Source organism: Pocillopora damicornis, chromosome 1 (genome assembly GCF_964200805.1).
Source record: "Pocillopora damicornis chromosome 1, jaPocDami1.2, whole genome shotgun sequence".
Taxonomy (NCBI): domain Eukaryota; kingdom Metazoa; phylum Cnidaria; class Anthozoa; order Scleractinia; family Pocilloporidae; genus Pocillopora; species Pocillopora damicornis.
The window spans coordinates 11,129,741-11,150,278 of record NC_142670.1 but is presented as its reverse complement, the minus strand read 5'-3'; the positions used below and the strand labels follow the sequence as shown (position 1 = coordinate 11,150,278).

Here is a 20,538-nt window from a genome sequence, read left to right as displayed (position 1 = left end):
CACCAGTCGTACTTTTGGAACTCGACAATTCTGCATCTTACTTAGAACAACTCACATCATCCGCTGTCTTTATTACTTTCGTTCGATTAAACTTTAATAACTTTGATGATATATAAAGAATAATACATGGGCGCTCGTGGATATCGAATTTCTCGTCGAGTGTTTACCTCGGTAGCTCACGAGTGAACGCAGCCAACAAGTGAGATATCGAGTTGAACACGAGAAGAGAAATTTCATACCTACGAGCAATCATATATTTTTTTTTTTTTTATCATATAAACACAACAGCCCTTTACTGACATTAAAAGTCAATTTTATTAATGAATGAAAGTAAAAGGATCGACAATTCCCCAATAACAATCGTAAAGCAGGTAGGCGCTAAGGTTCAAGATGAAAAAATGCGTTAAAACACTACAAAAAAAAAACAATGGGCGTAATTTTCAATACACAAAGTTCTCAGTTGTTGACTTGGTCCGTACCGACAGAAGAAATCTTTCAGGTACACGGCCACAATCGGCCTGTGCCAAATCTTCCAGTTGTCGATTTTCGTTCTCAACCGCGAGAAATGCCATTACCAAAGCCACTTAATACGTAACTTTCGGTTTTTCTCTCCGTATTTTGGTTTTCTTCCTCCTTAGGAAAGTCTGAACGTCACTGTCTGTAAGCGATACAGATGTCTCAGTGTTTTAAGACCCTAACCCTAAGCAAATTCCGACAAACATTCTTGGATTGTGAATGGTGAGGGCTTTCTTGTTCATTCATTCAAACAATCTTGGATTGAGAATGGTTAGGGCTTTCTCGTTCATTCATTAACCTGGCCAAGTGGTGCGAAAGGCGAGTGACGTGTCAAAAGCTGATTGGCGATATCAAACACACGTGAAAAAATACGATATTTTTTTAACGTCTGTTGTTACGGCTTTTCTCAGGGCTGGAAACCCTTGTATAACACCGTAGCTTATATGATTTATTGCACCCATTTTGAAATCACTGATGGTCCCTGTAATCTGATTGGCCCTCATTGGTGCAATTTATTCACGAATCACACCATTTTTTGCTTTAAACTACATCTCTTTCCCAGCCAATGAGGAGGTTACACTAAAAACATAATAACCGATCAGATTTCAAGGCTTGTTTAAAGTGACCAATCACATTGCAGGAAAATGAAAGAGTATCGTGTGGCAAATTTTGCAACTTTTGTTTCCAGAACTCTTATTCCCCTCCCCCCCCCCAAAAAAATGGATGAATTTAATTTCAAAGTGGCTCAGTACTGCATCAATGAAATATTTGAACTAAGCGAGTCCTATTTAGGCCATTTCAAAATGGATATAATAAAGTGGTGATTGAACCTCGTGTAATGCAATTTTGTCTGAAATCCAACTTGTGATTTCAAATCGAACTCGCGCCTGGCGCTCGTTCGATTTTGAAATCAAGCATATGTTTTCAGCCCAAATTGCACTCCACTAGGTTCAATTACCATTATAAACAGTATTTCGAGATTTAGTGCCAGGAGGGAGAACAAATACTAATACGGCTGCCTCAAAAAGTATGTTGGTGTTCATGCCTCAATTTGCGTTTCAGGAGAAGGCGATTGTTAAAGAGTGAAGAAGAGAATCTCATGAAATTTCGAAAAGGGACAAAAGAATAGAAATCCAGGAAGTGAAAGGGCAAAGCCCTCCACTGAGAGTTTCTTCAGCAAACAGCTGAGATGTCGCTAAAGTGGATTCCTGAGTATGACTTAGGTATGGATATTTTATGACGAATAGACAGAGGGCTTGACTGTAACTGCTCGAGAACATGCTTTAAGGACGAACTCAATCAAGTATACCAAAGAAGAGACAGAAAGGACAACACCGTGTGGATTGTGTGTGTGCGTGAGACTACTCTGAAAAAGTACTGCTCACTTTAAGTGAATGCAAGAAGCTGTCCTAGAGAGTCCAAAAAGCACTTCGACAAGATAGCCTTATGGGCACACTGGGGAATGGCCAGGTTAGGAGATTGGGACCATAGGCAAACCACAGCGATGACGGCAACGAAGACGAGGAAAACAAAGGATTTAATAGGAAGAACAATAGCTCAGCGAGCGCGTTTTAAAATTCTTTAAATTTTGTAGCCGTCCTATTCAAAGCAACAACGTGAAATCACTGCGCTTCGTTCGCTTACGTTGTAGAGCGCCGAACTACAGTGCGGGAGGTCGAGGGTTAAGTCCCAGACTGGACCAATACTCAGGGTCTTAAAATAACTTAAGACAATGTGCTACTTTTACACTGATATCGGCAAAAAGTAAGACATTCTTATCTTCTCAGATATGAACGATAAACGTTGGCCTCGTCTTCTGCATATACTCTATACCGGTCAGCAGGGGCATTAAAGAACCCACACTCTTCTTGCAAAGACTAGGGAACGTAGTTCCCGGTGTTGTGGTCTGGTCTTGTCATTGTTTACACAGGCCCACAATTTAACCAGCTTTTAGCTGAACTGAGTCAGCGTGTCTAAATATTGCAAAAACACATACATACATACATGCATACAAAATTTGGATGCTCTAAGAGCGCAAATTATTTTAGTTTTTAACACTTTATGCTAAAGTTAATGTTTAACACCTTAAGAGACGGAAACACATCGAGCCGAAATTCATTTTTTATTCAACGTCTTCCTCAGAGTTTACGTCCTGACTGTTTAAGGTCCCTGATGTGCAGAAAAGGCGGAACTGCTTGTACCGATAAGTGGTAATTAAGTGGTACATGACGGCAAATCAAGTCTAAGGATGGTTTATGATCTTTAATAAGGATGAAGGATATCTAACGACGGTTTGTGATGTTTAATGAAGGTAAAAATTATGTCTGTTGACTGGGATTCAGGGCCCTTGACGGACAATGATGTCCAATGACTAATGCAGTTTAATCCTCCCAGCTAGCGCTTCATGTAATTGTGGTAAAATTACTCTCCTCATGAACAAAGGAAACTGCCAAATCTTCATTTGTCTTGAAAAGGCTACATATGTACGTGGTGTAAAAATATTGCGATCTTGTCTTACCTTAGTACTAAATTGTTACTGTTTAGTACCCACGACAAATAGATAAACAAAACAAAACAAAAGCGTTGAGTTCCCGTACAAACCCTTTAAATAGAGTCCATGTAACGGAGCATCCTTTGCAAGCATGAGACAGGATAACATTCATTTGTGGCACGATTGAAGCGTCTGTGACACTACAACTATTTTAAAGGGGAAATGACGTTTGTATAACCACGGGCACTACATATACCTCGATATACCCCCTACCAAACATATTTAGAGTATACGTACATCTGTACTCTTCAACTCGAAAAGATTATTCGTTTGGCTGGGCGAAATTCTATATGAATTCACAAAAAGGAGCATATTTTGTGCTGATGTGAATTTTAAGCAGCCACTGTAGAAAATTATGTCATAATGGGATGAAAGTATTTGCCCAATACCAATAATCAAACAATTTTTATTCTTATTTATTTATTTTTTTTTATTCTTATTTTTTTTATTTATGCAGAAGACGGGGCCTAAGTTTATCGTTCATATTTATTTTTTACTCCAGCTTAAAGGGTGAACACGACCGCCTAATAAAGGTGACTGCTTAATGGAGGAGAAAATTGCAGTAATTAAGGGAAACAATTTCTGGACTTTGATAACCGCCTTCTAATACGGTTCTGCTTGATACAGGTTTGACTGTAAATTGTGTCGTTTCTCTTCTAAAACTATCACCCGCGATCCCTTGTGTTTACGAAGAACAGTATTGTAGAGTCCCCGCTAGCTTGAATTGCTAATATCCAGCCGTCTTTACTTTACACTTGGTCAATAACGCATTTATCTTGAATATAATGACAAGTTGAAGCTTCAATGATGGTTTTACTCCTGCGGGCCAATTATGCCATTAAACAAGGAAGCGCTGAAACCCGTCCGTCATTTTACTAAGTTGTTATTCAGTCCTTTTGTCAAACAGAGGCACTGTTTTGACTTCATTCGAACTTGTTTTGTTTTTATCATTGTTTTCTGTGAAGAGCCAAAAACAAAGAGACTCCTTATTAAACACGCCATTGGAAGAACTTCATAAACGGCTACCGCTTTGGGATTAATAATTAATCACAATAGGAGATAAAATTTCTCCTTTTTCTCATTGCGAGAGATAAGCATCTTATGGGTGACAGTTTTCACATGCTTTTGACAATCTCTTTAAAGAGTGAATTACTGTCAAAAGAAGGCTAAGAACTTTCTTTCTTACAAGCTCTAAAGATGAGGCGCTGTCGCCGCCGCATGTTTTCTTTCTCATTTCTGTTTTTTTGTTCGGAGGCTGGTTTTACACTCTAACAGTTGCAAACCATGGTGAGTTAACTTTAACATTCTTTTCGCGTGCTCTATGAAACTTTTTACAAATTCTTTAAGGCTGGCTTCCCTTCTCTTGGTCGTTTGCCTGATGTGTGGGAGATGTGTTGTCCCAACGATCATTGCTTTCGACTTTTAATCGAAATTTACGGGTACGCGAAGTAGCACGGCCCTTGCACTATGTTCTTGAGAGAGATATTTTATCCTCACAGTGCATTTCGTCATCCACACGTTAAAACAGGTGCTGGCAACTGTTATGACAGTCTGACTAGATGTTAAAGGTTTTTAATCGGCTCTCAAACTAATTCTAAAGGACAATGTATTTTAAAGTCAATGATTACTTGTTCCTAAGAGATAATATGCGATATATTAAGATGCCAGAACCCAATTTGAAAAAGTTGTTGAACCTATGTACATTCACATGCAGTTCATTGACACTGTTTGAAATTCGAGGCGAGCACGCAATTTTTTTTTAAATGTAAGAATTTATTTAGATTAATTCCATCATTAAACTATCAATAAATATTGAGAACTAAAACTCAGAGGAATAAAATTTTTCGTGGTTATCGTCAACAATTCATATTTTTGTCCTCTAAACAATCAAGCTTGCGGAAAAACACTGATGAACAATTGATCAGAACAGATATGACCCTCATCAGACTTGAGTAACTTAAGGAAAAAGTAAACAAATAGAATTATATTTGAAACAAAAGTTTTTTCGTTGTTCCGGCAAGAATTTTCCATTAATTTCTTAAAATAAATCATAATGTTACTGTATGCATTTGGTATTCAAAGTCTGAGAAGTATCACACATCGTTGAATATCATCTTCAAAAAGTGTTGGACTTTAACTCGCTCTTCATACGCCACAACACATGAATAAGACTGTTAATTCTTTCAAATGATCTTCATAAAAACAAGGAAAGTTAGTTCAAGAAATGCTTCAAAGGTATTACCTAAAAATTTTGATTGAAGCTGAGAAAAAAACGCGAACATTGTTTTGATTAATCAAAGAAAACACGGCTACACATGCATTTCATTAATGTGCAAAACCGCAAAATATTTAATTTTTTGTGTTCACGTTCTCTTAAATTTTAACGTGGTCATCTTTATGAGATAATGGGAACTCGTTTTTTCCTCGTCGTTTGCCTCTTTTAAAAAAAGGTATACAGAATGATTGCTAAAAACCTCGTCAGAAAAAGCAATTAGATCGAACGATGCAACTTTGACAAATGTAAAAACAAATTAAATATTTCATTGCAGAAAAAATTAGACGCCGGAGACGTACAATCAGTCGCGCGAGTAAAAAAACAAATCGCGAAAAAAATTGCTTTCAGTGCGGCAGCTCTTAAAGTGAAGCGCTTGTAAGAACTTTGACATTTTCCAAAAAATTTGATATCTTCTGCTAAAGGTTTTAGCTATCCAAAGATCGCAATAGGAGGTAGTCATGAAAATTTTTCAAGATTCATTATCTGTGCCATCGCGCCTCCGAAAAACGATGAAAACAAACCCGAAAAAGACTGAATGGGTTGAAAAATTATTGATTAGTTGTTTTTTACTTTGCTGCTGAACGTAAGTGATCCGATCCCTATCTTATGCACTCCTGCTTAACTTACAGAAGTTTGTCGACGTCTCAAGTTTCTGGAGCCAATACATGGATATGCGCTGATAGGCCACGTCATTAAAAACATTTCATTACCAGTCGGAATGCATATGTATAGTCACTGCAGAAACTGATGTACTATGGAAGACAGATGTACATCGATCAACATGGTACCACGAAAAAAAATGAAATTATATGCCAGCTGAGTGACTCGGACCAATTACAACACCCAAATGATCTGAAACCGACGGCAGGCTTAATATATAGAGGAACGGAGGTAAGAATTGTTTTCTGTTGTTTACCTTTCAAGATATTTTCCTAAGCCTTCTGCGAGTCCTCACCGAATCAGATCAGGAGAATTCATAACTAAACTTTTCAAATTAGAGCCCGAGAACTTTGCAATCGAACCAATAATACAAAAAGATCGCTTTGGGTGCCCTGTAGGATTCATCAGCATAGACGGCTATCAATGACTACAGGCGTATAATGAATCATCCGATCATCACGTGCCGTTAGCTCAAGGAGGCTCAGCAATTATAGATATTCTGAAACAATCAGCGGGAAAAGTTATAGAACCTTTAGCTCTATATTATTTTCCACCAGAATAAGTGCTACTTCAACAAGTGCTACAACAAGGCAACTTGCTTGGTTGGATTTACGGACAAGGAATATAAGTGTATATGTCCACTTGGATACACAGGAGAACATTGCGAAAAAGGTAAGGTTAGGGGGCGATTGCGCTGTCATAATGTCATTATGTTTACTAATGCATGTATGCACCTCTATCGTTTCCGTTTTGGTCTCGTCTCGTATGCTTCTAAATGCCGTCTAGTGACTTGTGAGTCATCATTGTGTCCTTTTAGAGTCTCTTTCAGTGTCATAAAATTCCTCACGAGCCGTTTCAAACCTTCCTATTTTGTTCTTCTTTGGTCTGCACTCGTTCAGGGTAACTGTTTCCCTCTCGAAGACCTTCTGGCAGAGCTCAAAACCGACCAAACACTTAAACTGCGGTTGCAAGGAAAGGTTTTAATGGCCACGGGAAAAAACTGTACCGGTAACAATGAAATCCCAGTATCCATCCAAAGTTGTTTTGTTTGTTTTTTTTTTTTTTAGTCATATTTTATCTTTTGGTACATCTCTAAACGTGACGAGTGCGCGAGTGTACCAACAGCGTTAACTATTTTCACCGACTTTTCATGTGCTTACAATTACCGAGGATGCAGTGGCTGCAGATGTTAAAAAAGGAGGAAAGGCCGCAGGAAAACGCGAAATTACCTTTAGTTTTATTTACAAGCAACACAGGTGGCTCAAGCGTACCTTGTGCAATTTTGGTGTTAAAAGGTCATTAACAGGAATATCTAATTTATACGCTGGATATGAGCGAGGGCCTCATTGTCTGTTAGTACTTTTAAAATTACTCTTCGGTTCACTGAGTCTATATTTCTTTAAGTACTGAACGATTGTGGGATACATTTAGATTGAACTTCAGTCATTTGCGTGTGCTGTAAATAATATGAAATAAAATAAGATAAATAATAATGTTAATAAACACGCCATAGCCGCCTTATCTCTTCAGGTTGATTTCAACATTATTTTGTCAACTTTTTTCGTACCGGGAATTGTGCATTATAAAAATAGGGAAGGAAGGTCAGCTGAACCAATCCCGAGCACCAACCGTGGTTAATCCAAGACCAATAAATTCCACATAAGTCGTCTGATCTCCTCCAAATTTATCGAGTGCAGAAAATAACCATAGAGGCGCTTTTCTGGTGACATTACTAATACCTTAAATGCTGTATTGCAGATGTTGACGAATGCTTTAATGGTATCCATGAGTGCATCAGGGATGTGGCAACATGTGTAAATGTACGCGGATCCTACTATTGTATTTGTAACCATGGATATACGGGGGACGGAAAAACCAGTTGCATCAGTGGCTGAAGGCGCAGTTAACAAAACAGTTTGCTTCAGATATGATGAGTGTTGTAAATATTCAGTTATTATTCGAGTGAGGAACTCTGGGTCATACTATGTTTATCATCTGATTAATACCCCAGCCTGTGCTTTAGGCTATTGTGGAACGGATTAAAAAAGATCAGAGTTGAGTTATGATTACAATATACCCTTCAAAATTTGATTTCCCCCCACTTGTCAGGCCTTCCACAGTTCCAGAGAACATAAACAAAAAACCGTAAAAAAAAGACTACCTTAACCTCCCGCTCTCCCCGCCTAAAAGTAGTGTTGCACTAGTTTCACTTAGTTTCAAACTTGAATAATAGAGTACAAATTAAAATAAAGGCAAGCACTTGGAGTTTGGAGGTACTGTCTATCCATGAATATCTTCTTTTCAAGCTTCCCACAATCTCTCAAACCAGTCCCAAGTCGCTTTTAACATCAAACATTGAACTAACAGCGCGCATCGAAGCCCCATACTTATGAAAAATGGTGTGAAGCGTGCGAAGCCTCATTCGCTCAAATTATAAGAGACGGTTAGTCTCACAAAACATGCGACATGCTAGGATTATCGATATGATAATTTTAATTTGCTGCTTTTGCAGTAAACTGAATGATCAGTCTCTCAAGCGTCAGGTGTGTTTCGTTTTTTCATTGTGCCCACAAACATGCAGCCAACCACTCGGTGAGAAGTATTGAGATTTTTTTAAATTTTACGTTTAAAACCCAGCTTATCGATTGCACCAATCAAATTGCCCTATTGGGATACGTATAGCGCCAATCAGCTGCATTTTTGTATGTATCTTTCACTGATCAGATCACAGCATTGCATTGGGGTATACTTGATGGAATAAGGATGTTTTCCTTCATGTCAATCATGTCATGGCAAAATGTTGCACGGAATTAAACCCACATGTTTGCACATAATGATTTTAGATATATGAAATTCATATATTTGCACTGCGGTGAAGAAACGAATGTAAGAGATCCTCGCAGTTAAGAACACTACCGAAAAGAGTAGTCGAAAGTAGGACCAGCTGTTTTAAGAAAGTTTGTCAAAAAAAGGACGTGACAATCTCGAAGAGTAATCTGGGTATCTGGTAATATATTGATTTTTAGAAGTCAAATAAATAAGTCAATTAATCAAACCTGCAATGCCTCGTCCTTACTGCGACGTTTTCTCAGATTTCCCTGAAATCCTGAGTTTAACCCTTTAACTCCCAAGATCTGATTGTTATTTCTCCCCTCTAGCTGTTAAACATTTCCTTGTAAATAAGTAATAACAGTTTTTTGTTAGATCAAGATAACAACTTCTACTTGACAAGTTTGAATATTCTCATCATCTGTTTGCTGGATAATGTAAAACATCAGAAGAAGAAGTTTCATGTTGACCACTTTTGGGAGTTAAAGGATTAAGGAACCGTGACCCGAAAAGGACCCACAATGCCTTTAGGGCTTGTTGCGTGCATTTGTATGCTTTTTTCATATATACATATATGGTTTTCAATCTATCTGATCTGCTTTTCAGTTTTGCACTCTACGTCAAATAACTCAAATATCATCAAAACACATCTTTGAATTCTTCTGAATTCATTGCATTGCTACCTTTGTTTGACGTTTTGATGCACTACCTCTCTTTCTGATATTATTTTGACGTTGTACAAGTTTTCTTGTGTGTTCAGGGTTCACACACAATTCACCAGTCGTACTTTTGGAACTCGACAATTCTGCATCTTACTTAGAACAACTCACATCTCTGTCTTTATCACTTTCGTTACATTAAACTTTAATAACCATGATGATATATAAAGAATAATACATGGGCGCGCGTGGATATCGAATTTCTCGTCGAGTGTTTACCGCGGTAGCTCACGAGTGAACGCAGCCAACAAGTGAGATGTCGAGTTGAACACGAGAAGAGAAATTTCATACCTACAAGCAATCACATATTATTTTGTTTATCATATAAACACAATAGCCATTTACTGACATGAAAAGTCAATTTTATTAATGAATGAAAGTAAAAGGATCGACAATTCCCCAATAAAAATCGTAAAGCGGGTAGGCGTTAAGGTTCAAGATGAAAAAATGAGTTAAGACACTACAAAAACAAAACAATGGGCATAATTTTCAATACACAAAATTCTCAGTTGTTGACTTGGTCCGTACCGACAAAAGAAATCTTTCAGGTACACGGCCACAATCGGCCTGTGCCAAATCTTCCAGTTGTCGATTTTCGTTCTCAGCCGCGAGAAATGCCATTACCAAAGCCACTTAATACGTAACTTTCGGTTTTTCTCCCCGTATTTTGGTTTTCTTCCGTCTCTGAGAAAGTATGAACGTCACTGTCTGTAAGCGATACAGGTGTCTCAGTGTTTTAAGAGCCTAACCCTAAGCAAATTCCGACAAACAATCTTGGATTGAGAATGGTGAGGGCTTTCTCGTTCATTCATTAACCTGACCAAGTGGTGCGAAAGGCGAGTGACGTGTCAACAGCTGATTGGTGATATCAAACACACGTGAAAAAATACGATATTTTTTCACGTCTATTGTTACGGCTCTTCTAAGGGCTGGAAATCCTTGTATAACACCGTAGTTTATATGATTTATTGCACCCATTTTGAAATCATTGGTGGTCCCTGTAATCTGATTGGCTCTCATTGGTGCGATTTATTCACGAATCACACCAATTTTTGCTTTAAACTGCATCTCTTTCCCAGCCAATGAGGAGGTTCCACTAAACACATAATAACCGATCAGATTTCAAGGAGAGTATCGTGTGACAAATTTTGCAACTTTTCTTTCAAGAACTCTTATTCCCCCTCCCCTCCCAAAATGGATGAATTTAGTTTCAAACTGGCTCAGTACTGCATCAATGAAATATTTGAACTAAAATTTATTTTTTAATCGAAGTCTTCCTCAAAGTTTACGTCCTGACTGTTTAAGGTCCCTGATGTGCAGAAAAGGCGGAACAGAACGTACCGATAAGTGACACTTACGTGGTACATGACGGCAAATCAATTCTGGGGATGGTTTATGATGTTTAATAAGGATGAGGGATATCTAATGACGGTTTGTCATGTTTAATGAAGGTAAATGATGTCTGTTGACGGGGATTCAGGATCCTTGACGGACAATGATGTCCTATGACTAATGCACTTTAATCCTCCCAGCCAGCGCTTCCTGTAATTGTGGTAAAATTACTGTCCCCATGAACAAAAGAAACTGCCAAATCCATTTGTATTGAAAAGGCTACATATACACGTGCTGTAAAAAATCTCCGATCTTGCCCTACCTTAGTACTAAATTGGTACTGTTTAGTACCCACAAAAAATAAATAAATAAATAAATAAAACAAAACAAAATTGTTGCGTTCCCATACAAACCCCTTAAATAGAGTGTACGTAACGCAGCATCCTTTGCAAGCACGAGACATGACAACATTCATTTGTGGCACGATTGAAGTGCCCGTGACAATACAACTGATTTTAACGGACATCATATATACCTCGATATATCCCCTACCAAACATACATCTGTACTCTTCCACTCGAAAAAATTATTCGTTTGGCTGATTAAAACCTGGTTGAGAGACATCTTATATGATTTGTGAAAAAGGGGCAATTTTTTGTGCTGATGTAGATTTTAAGTAGCCACTGTAGAAAATTATCTCATGATGGGATGGAAATATTTGCCCAATACCAATAATCAAACAATTTTTATTCTACCGGTGTAAATTAAGCTATAGGTGTTTATATGGCCTTCCCTCGTAATGAAAACATTTCGATGAAACAAGGGTATCACAAAAGCGTCTTCTTAAATTATTACGTCAGCTTAAAGGGTGAACACGACCGCCTAATAAAGGTGACCACTTGATGGAAGAGAAAATTACAATAATTAAGGGAAACAATTTCGGGACTTTGATAATCGCCGCCTAATACGGTTCCGCTTAATACAGGTTCGACTGTAAATTGTGTTGTTTCTCTTCTAAGATGGCCACCCGTGATCCCTTGCGTTTACGAATAACACTACTGTAGAATCCCTGCTAACTCGAACTGCTAATATCACGCCTTCTTTACCTTACACTTGATCAATAATGTATTTCTATTGAATATACTAACAAAAGTTCAATGATGGTTTTTACTCCTGCGGGCCAATTATGCAATTAAACATTAAAACCCGTCCGTCATTTCACCGAGTTAAAGTTTTTTCGTTGTTTCGGAGGGAATTTTCCATTGATTTCTTAAAATAAAATAATGTTAGTGTGCGTAAGTCTGAGAAGTACCATACATCGTTGCATATCTTCTTCTAAAAGTGTTGGACTTTAACTCGCTCTTCATACGCTGCAAAACTTAAAAAAGACTGTTAATTCTTTCAAATGATCTTCTTAAAAACAAAGAAAGCTAGTTCAAGAAATGCTTCAAAAGCGTTGCCTGCAAATTTTAACTGAAGCTGAGAAAAACGCGTAGATTGTTTTGATTAGTCCAAAGAAAACACCACTACACATGCATTTCATTAATGTGCAAAACCGCAAAATATTTAATTCTTTTGTTTACGTTCTCTTTAATTTTAACGTTGTCATCTTTATGAGATATTGCGAACTCGTTTTTTCCTCATCGTTTCCCTCTTTAAAAAAAAAAAGGTACACAGAATGATTGCTAAAAACCTCCCCAGAAAAGGCAGTTAGATCGAACGGAGTAACTTTGACATATGTAAAAACAAATTAAATATTTTATTGCAGAAAAAATTAGACGCAGGAGACGTACAATCAGTCGCGCGAGTTAAAAAACAAATCGCTGAAAAAAAATTATTTCAGCACGGGAGCTCTTAGAGTGACGTGCTTGTGAGAGCTTTGACATTTTCCATTTGATATCTTCTCCAAAAGGTTTTAGCTTTCCAAAGATCGCAATAGGAGGTAATTATCTGTGCCATCGTGCTTCCGAAAAACAATGAAAACAAACCCAAAAAAAGACTGCATGGGTTGAAGAATTATTCAGTAGTGGTTTTTTACTTTGCTGCTGAACGTAAGTGATCCGATCCCTATCTTATGTATTCCTGCCTAACTTACATATGGTTGTCGACGTCTCAAGTTTCTGGAGCCAATAAATGGATATGCACTGATAGGCCACGTCATTAAAAACATTTCATTACCAGTCGGAATGCATATGTATAGTCACTGCAGAAATTGGTGTACTATGGAAGACAGATGTACATCGATCAACATGGTACCAAGAAAAAAAGATAAAATGATATGCCAGCTGAGTGACTCGGATCAATTACAACACCCAAATGATCTGAAACCGACGGCAGGTTTAATTTATAGAGGAGCGGAGGTAAGAATTGTTTGCTGTTCGTCAGCCTTGTTTACCTTTCAAGAGATTTTCCTAAGCCCTCTGCGAGTCCTCACCGAATCAGATCAGGAGAATTCATCACAAAACTTTTCAAATTGGAGCCTGAGAGCATTGCAATCGAACCAATAATAAAAAAGATCGCTTTGGGTGCCCTGTAGGATTCATCAGCATAGATCGCTATCAACAACTACAGGCGTGTAATGAATCACCTGATCATCATGTGCCGTTAGTTCAAGGTGGCTCAGCAATTATAGATATTCTGAAATAATCAGCGTGAAAAATTAAAGAACCCTTAGCTCTATATTATTTTCCACCAGAATAAGTGCTACTTCAACAAGTGCTACAACAAGGCAACTTGCCTGGTTGGATTTACGGACAAGGAATATAAGTGTATATGTCCGCTTGGATACACAGGAGAACATTGCGAAATAGTTAAGGTTAGGGGGCGATTGCGCTGTCATAATTATGTTCACTAATGCATGCATATTGTTTCCGTTTTGGTCTCGTCTCGTATGCTTCTAAACGTCGTCTAATGACTTGTGAGTCATCTTAATCACATTGTATCCTTTTAGTTTTCGTTTTCTTTTCCAAGTTGAATTCGGAGGCTCTTTTATTGTCATAAAATTGCTCACGAGCCGTTTCAAACCTTCCTATTTTGTTCTTCTTTGGTCTGCACTCGTTCAGGGTAACTGTTTCCCTCTCGAAGACCTTCTGGCAGAGCTCAAAACCGACCATACACTTAAACTGCGGTTGCAAGGAAAGGTTTTAATGGCCACGGGAAAAAACTGTACCGGTAATAGTGAAATCCCAGTATCCATCTAGATTTTTCCAGGCATCCAATTCAGCAGATTCACAGTCATATTTTATTTTTTGGTACATGTCTAAACGTGACGAGTGCGCGAGTGTACCAACAGTGTCAACTATTTTCACAGACTTTTCATGTGTTTACTATTATCGATGGTGCAGTGGCTGCAGATGTTAAAAGAGGAGGAAAGACCGCAGGAAAACGAGAAATTACATTTAATTTTTATTTACAAGCAACACAGGTGGCTCAAGCGTAACTTGTGCAATTTTGGGGTTGAAAGGTCATTAATAGGAATATCTAATGTATACGCTGGATATGAACGGGAGCCTCATTGTCTGTTCATTCACTCTTTGGTTCACTGAGTCGATTTTCCTCGAGTACTGAACGATTGTGGGATAAATTTAGATTGAATTTAAGTCGTTCGCGTGTGCCGTAAATAAAATGAAATAAAATAAGATTAACAATAATGTTAACAAACGCACCATAGCCGCCTTATCTCTTCAGGTTAATTTCAACATTATTTTGTCAACCTTGTTCGTACCGGCTATTGTGCATTATAAAAATAGGGAAGGCGGGTCAGCTGAACCAATCCCGAGCGCCAACCGCGGTCAATCCAAGACCAATAAATTCCACATCAGTCGTCTGATCTCCTTCAAATTCAACGAGTGCAAGAAATATCGTTGGAGGTGTTTTTCTGGTGACATTATTAATACCTTAAATGCTGTATTACAGATGTCGATGAATGCAAAAATGGTATGCATGAGTGCATCAAGGATGTGGCAACATGTGTAAATCTACTTGGATCCTAGTATTGTATTTGTAATCATGGATACACGGGGAACGGAAAAACCAGTTGCATACCTGAAGGTGAGTTATTTTTTATCACGTACGAGATAAATATGAGGAAGATAATTATCGAAAAAGTTTGATTCATAAAATCAATATTTCTTCCAATGACTGCATCTCCTCTTTTAGCCTCTTGTTTTTATTTAGTTCTTTCACATGCTAAAGTAAAAAAAATAACCAAATTTGAGCTAACTTAATTAAAGCACTGGAGCATGCGCAGTTTTGGATTGAGAGTCGTAAAGCCAAAACCAAAGTAATCAAAAGCACTGACTACAGCCAATCAAAAGAAAGGAAAATGCGCATAAGAGCTAATGAGAACTCAAAGTAAAAACAACCAAATTGCCTAAAGCGAGGGTGACCAAGACTGAGTTGGTTTTAGTTTTTTTCTCTGATTGATTGAGAGTGTTGCGAGTTGTCTAAACCAATCACAGAGCGAGGTAAAGCAAAAGCAATGCAATCCGGGTTACTCTCGACACTCCATTGAAAAATAGTCTAAAAGATAAAGGAAGCATTTGTAGAAATCAATGTGCAATTAATGATTACTTAGAATGTCGAAGATACACAAAATTGACGGACAAGACCAGGAAAAACACATACGTCACCAAAAACAAAAAATGCGACAATCACCTTGGTCCTGGCTGGTTTCGTTTCCAAGGAGACGCGGGAACCAAGATGCCGACTACTTGTCAACCCATGTTGAGATGTGATGCGTATAAAACAGGTTGGCTGCGCGGCACTCATCCATCAGTGGCTGAAGGCGCAGTAAACAGAAGAGTTTGCTTCGGATATCATAGTTGTTGTGCTTACTCAGTTATTATTAGAGTAAGGAACTGTGGGTCGTACTATGTTTACCATCTGATTAATACCCCATCCTGTACTTTACGCTACTGTGGAACGGGTTGAAAAAGATCAGAGCTGAGGTATGATTACCATATACCCTTCAAAATTTGATTTCCCCTCACTTCTCAGGCCTTCGGCAGTTCCAGAGAACATTTTCAAAAATCGCAAAAAAACGGAGGGGGTGGGGGTGGAAAGACCTCTTTGACCTCTCTCTTTCCCCACCTATGCAGGGAGATGAGGAAGCTTCATTCACTTTCTGCTTCTGATTCGATGTTTCACAACCATCCGTTTTCTTTATTGATATTTTATATCTTTTTTGCTTTTCGAAGTCCTCCTTGATTTATATTCAGTGTTTAACCGGTATTTGACTGATATAACTGAGTGGTCACTTGCCACTATTGATTGCTCTTTGCCCTATTTATTGGCATTCTTCTAGGAGACAGCCTTGAGTCTACGTCATAATCTAAGATATAATTTTCTCAGTGGTTGCCGTGAAACTACATTGAAAACCACTTCATCCTGGCCAAATAAAAGAAGTCAATCATGACTGTTTCACAATGGTCTTTAGCTTACGCGTGATAAGGAAACAAAACTATCCTTGCAGAAAAACCTAATAAATGCGCTCAGTGTGTTAAAGAACTATCTTATCTTTGAAGATACTGCATTTTACTGTTTTGTATCAGCGAATTATGCCCAGCAGAACCGAATATATATAAATTAGTATCTCTTTTGTTTTACAAAATGAATTTTGAAACTATCGAGAAATCCCTGAGAAAATCTGTGAAAGGCTGGAGTTGGAGAGGTCTTACTTTGTTAGGAAGAATACAAGTAATCAAGTCATTCGCTATACCAAAAATTTTGTATCGAGCATCTCTTATTTCAACCAAGAAAGACTTCATTAAAAAAATCAATAATCTACTATATTCATTCGTTTGGAAGGGCAAGGACAAAGTTAAGCGAAATGCACTGATAAACTCCCTCGAAAAAGGGGGGTTAAAAATGCCCGACATCGAGTCCATGATTAAAACTCAAAGAGTACTCTGTATTAAGAAATTTCTAGAAACCAGCTCAGCTGGGTGGAAATTTTTTTTGGAGTCTTACCTCAAAAAGGTAGGAGGTAAATTTTTGTTCCAATGTAACTTTGATTTTACAAAGTTACCAATAGCTCTTCCAGACTTCTACAAAGAATGCATTTCAACTTGGCCTTCTTTGAACGAGGACAACCCTTCCTCGCTTTCAGATATAGTAAATCAGGTCTTATGGAACAACAGGTTTATATGCATTGATTCCAGATCAGTTTATAGTAAAAAGCCTTTTGACGCAGGATTAATAAAAATTGGCAACCTCTATGATGAAAATGGCGAGCTTAAATTGGATAAGGAGCCATGGCGTTCATCTCTCTCACCGGTCGATCGCTTCCTAATTTTCCGTCTCCTCAATGCTTTCCCACAAGAGTGGCGTAGAGAATTGAAACTAAATAGGACTTCTATCTACGGAAACACACAATACCAAAATCTCAGTAATTTCTCCCTGTGGGTTGATGGTGAACAGAAGACTTTACAGAAGCTTTATTCAAAATCATTGTACCAGATTTTCGTCTCTAAGATATGTAGTATACCAACTGCAATGAAGAAATACGACAAAGCATTTAATACAGACACTTTTCATCTTGATTGGGAGAAGATTTATTTACTGCCTTTTAAAACAACTTTGCATACCAAACTAAGGGAGTTTCAATATAAAATACTAAACAGAATCTTATACACAAATGTTATGTTGTTTAAATTTAAGAAAGTAGACTCCCCATTGTGTTATTTTTGCGAAAAGGAGTTAGAGACTTTAGAACATATGTTATTTTATTGTCCAAGAGTGCATGCTCTCTGGGATGAAGTCACTGTCATGTTAAGCTCACAGGGCATTACTTTGAAGTCTACTGATATTAAAGATATTGTTTTTGGTTTTTTTGACGCGCCTAATCATGACAATGACGGAATCTTTCTTAATTATATTGTACTAGAAGGTAAATATTTTATTTATCGCACCAAGCTAAATAAGACTTCTCTATCCTTTAAATCCTTTTTCGAAAGAATTAAGAGTAGGTTTCAAATAGAACGTTTTATAGCCAGAAAGAATAATAAACTTGAGATCCATTACAACAAATGGAAACCCCTCCTTCAACTGATAGAACAATAGCTGAACTAATTTATTATTTATATCAATACGCGATGCCTCTTTTTTTTGTTTTTTTCTTTCTTTCTTTTCTTTTCTTTTATTCTCGTAGTCCAGTGTAGTGGTATTTTCTTTGTGTAATAGAGTAGTGTAATGTAAATTTATGCATGTAGAAATTTGTGATGTATCTTGCGTACTTGTAAACAAATAAAATACAAAAAAAAATCTCACAATCATGTCACAATGGCCTTTCGCAGACATGCAATCAAAAACAAAATGAGTATGAATTTGAAAATGAGGATAACGCACAGGATTAGGATGTGAATAAAGGTGAGGATAACGATGGGGGAGGGGATGAAGACAAGGTTGAGAAGGAGCATAAGGATGGAGATAAGGATGGGGATGATTTTTGGGAATGACGATGAGGTGAGAATGTGGATGGGGGTGAGGATAAAATGAGGATAAAGATGAGGATGAGGACAAGTATGGAGGAGGATGACAGTGAGGGTAAGGATGGTGATGAGGATGACGATAAGTATAAAGATAAGATGGGGATGAGCCTGGTAATGAGGATAAGAATGAGGATAAGTTGGGAATGAAGATAAGATGAGAGTGAGGATTGGGATGATGATAAGGATGAGGACGAGGATATGAGTTAGGAGAGATGAGAGTAAAGAATGAGGACGAACGAGAATGAGGATAAAGGTGCGGAAAAGGACAAGGATGGAGGAGGATGAAGATGAGGGTAAGGATGAGGATAAGATAAGAATGTACCTGTGGATGTGAACTAACGTGGGGATGAGAGTAAGAATGAAGATGAAGACGAGGATGAGGGCAAGGATGGAGGAGGATAAGAAAAAGGGCAGGGATGAGGATGAGGATGACGATAAGTATGGGGACGAGCCTGGGAATGAGGATAAAAATGAGGATAAGAAGGGGATGAAGATGAGATGACAGTGAGGATTGGAATGATGATAAGAACGAGGACGAGGATATGAGTAAGGACGAGATGAGAATGTAGATGTGGATGAGGTTGGAGATAGGAATAAGGGTAAAGATAAGGATGAGGGTAAGGATAAATATGACGAGGATGAGGTGAGGTGAGCATGGTAATGAGGATAAAAATGAGAATGAAGGCGAGGGTGAGCGTAGGCATGTAGGAGGATGTGGATGATGATAAGTATGAGGATGAGATGGAGATGCGGACAAGAAAGAGATGAGGTTGAGGATTGGGAAGGGGATGAGAATGAGGACGAGATAAGAATATGGATGTGGACGAGGATAGGAATAAGGATGAAGACCAGGATGAAGGCAAGGATGGATGAAGATGAGAGTAAGGGTAACGATGCGAACGAGATGAGGATAGTGACAAGCATGAGGATGAGATGACGATGAGGATGAGCATTGGGATGAAGATAGGGATGAGGAGGGGGACGAGGATAACAATGAGAGTGAAGGTGAGGATGAGGACAAGGTTGGAATAGAATAAAAATGAGATGACGATGAGGATGAGCATTGGGATGAAGATAGGGATGAGGAGGGGGACGAGGATAACAATGAGAGTGAAGGTGAGGATGAGGACAAGGTTAGAACAGAATGAGAATGAGATGACGATGAGGATGAGCATTGGGATAAAGATAGGGATGAGGAGGGGGACGAGGATAACAATGAGAGTGAAGGTGAGGATGAGGACAAGGTTGATACAGAATGAGAATGAGGGTAAGAATGATGATGAGATGAGGATGAGGACTAAAAAGATGATTGGGATGAGGTTAGAGATGAGCATACGAAAGGATGACCTTAGGAATACGGAATGTAAGATGTAAAAATTCCAGGACAATAAAACTGATTTTATCAGAGTAATAAAGTTTGCAAGACTTAGGCAGGACTCGAAATTGCGACCGATACAGTCACCAATGCGACTAAAACTTTTAACTTGGCGACTAAAATTTGGCGTTTAGTGGCCATTTTGGCGACTATGTTCCTCTGATATATAAAGCATTAAAGGTGAAAAACAGTTTCCCTAGTCTCGTTTCTGCTTTTCTGCAAAATGAAATGCAAATTTAGTCTGTTAATCTTTAAGTTAAAACTTGAAATCGCCTTAAGATCGCGACTTCCGAGACGACATTAAAGCAGCTTCTACATGGTGATCGCGGACGCAATATTTTGTTGAAAGGTCGCTGAATTTAAAAGCGTTCTGTAGCAGATTCTGTCACAAGGAGTCGGCTTTCAAAGCAGGTGCTTTCTTTCACCATGTGCTAGATCAAGTGCAACAAATCTACACCGAAAGGCATGCATCATTTATCACAAGAGAAGGATACACTGAGCGATTTTCGTAATTTGCTGCAGTTCAGAAATAACCAGGAAGCAAGATCGTTGTTAGTATGCAAACAAGGAACGTTTCAAAGCCTTTCAAAAACGTTTGTTCGGAGCGTGAATCTCATGCAGCAGCTACCGGAGGATATTTTTGCAACGTGTTTAGTCCCAGACGCCGAACAACTATATCAATTAACCGACCATTTTTTTCTATGATAGTCGCCAATAGGCGACTGGGTTTTTTTTTATTTCGAGCCCTTAAAGGGCATAACATACCCCCAGTATACATCTGCCCTTAAACA

General features: G+C 38.2%; 1 protein-coding gene across 1 annotated transcript; it reads left to right on the top strand.

Moving 5' to 3' along the window:
* Positions 1-14,797: 14,797 nt before the first annotated feature.
* Positions 14,798-19,428, top strand: LOC149051946 (uncharacterized). Its single transcript, XM_089201374.1, has 2 exons — positions 14,798-14,932; positions 15,459-19,428. The coding sequence occupies exon 2, from the start codon at positions 16,493-16,495 to the stop codon at positions 17,942-17,944; it is 1,452 nt and encodes a 483-aa protein (XP_089057500.1). The 5' UTR covers positions 14,798-14,932; positions 15,459-16,492; the 3' UTR covers positions 17,945-19,428.
* Positions 19,429-20,538: the final 1,110 nt, after the last annotated feature.

Bases quoted from the DNA above. Each gene is read 5' to 3' on its own strand.
- LOC149051946 (XM_089201374.1), top strand. From the start codon at position 16,493: ATGAATTTTGAAACTATCGAGAAATCCCTGAGAAAATCTGTGAAAGGC.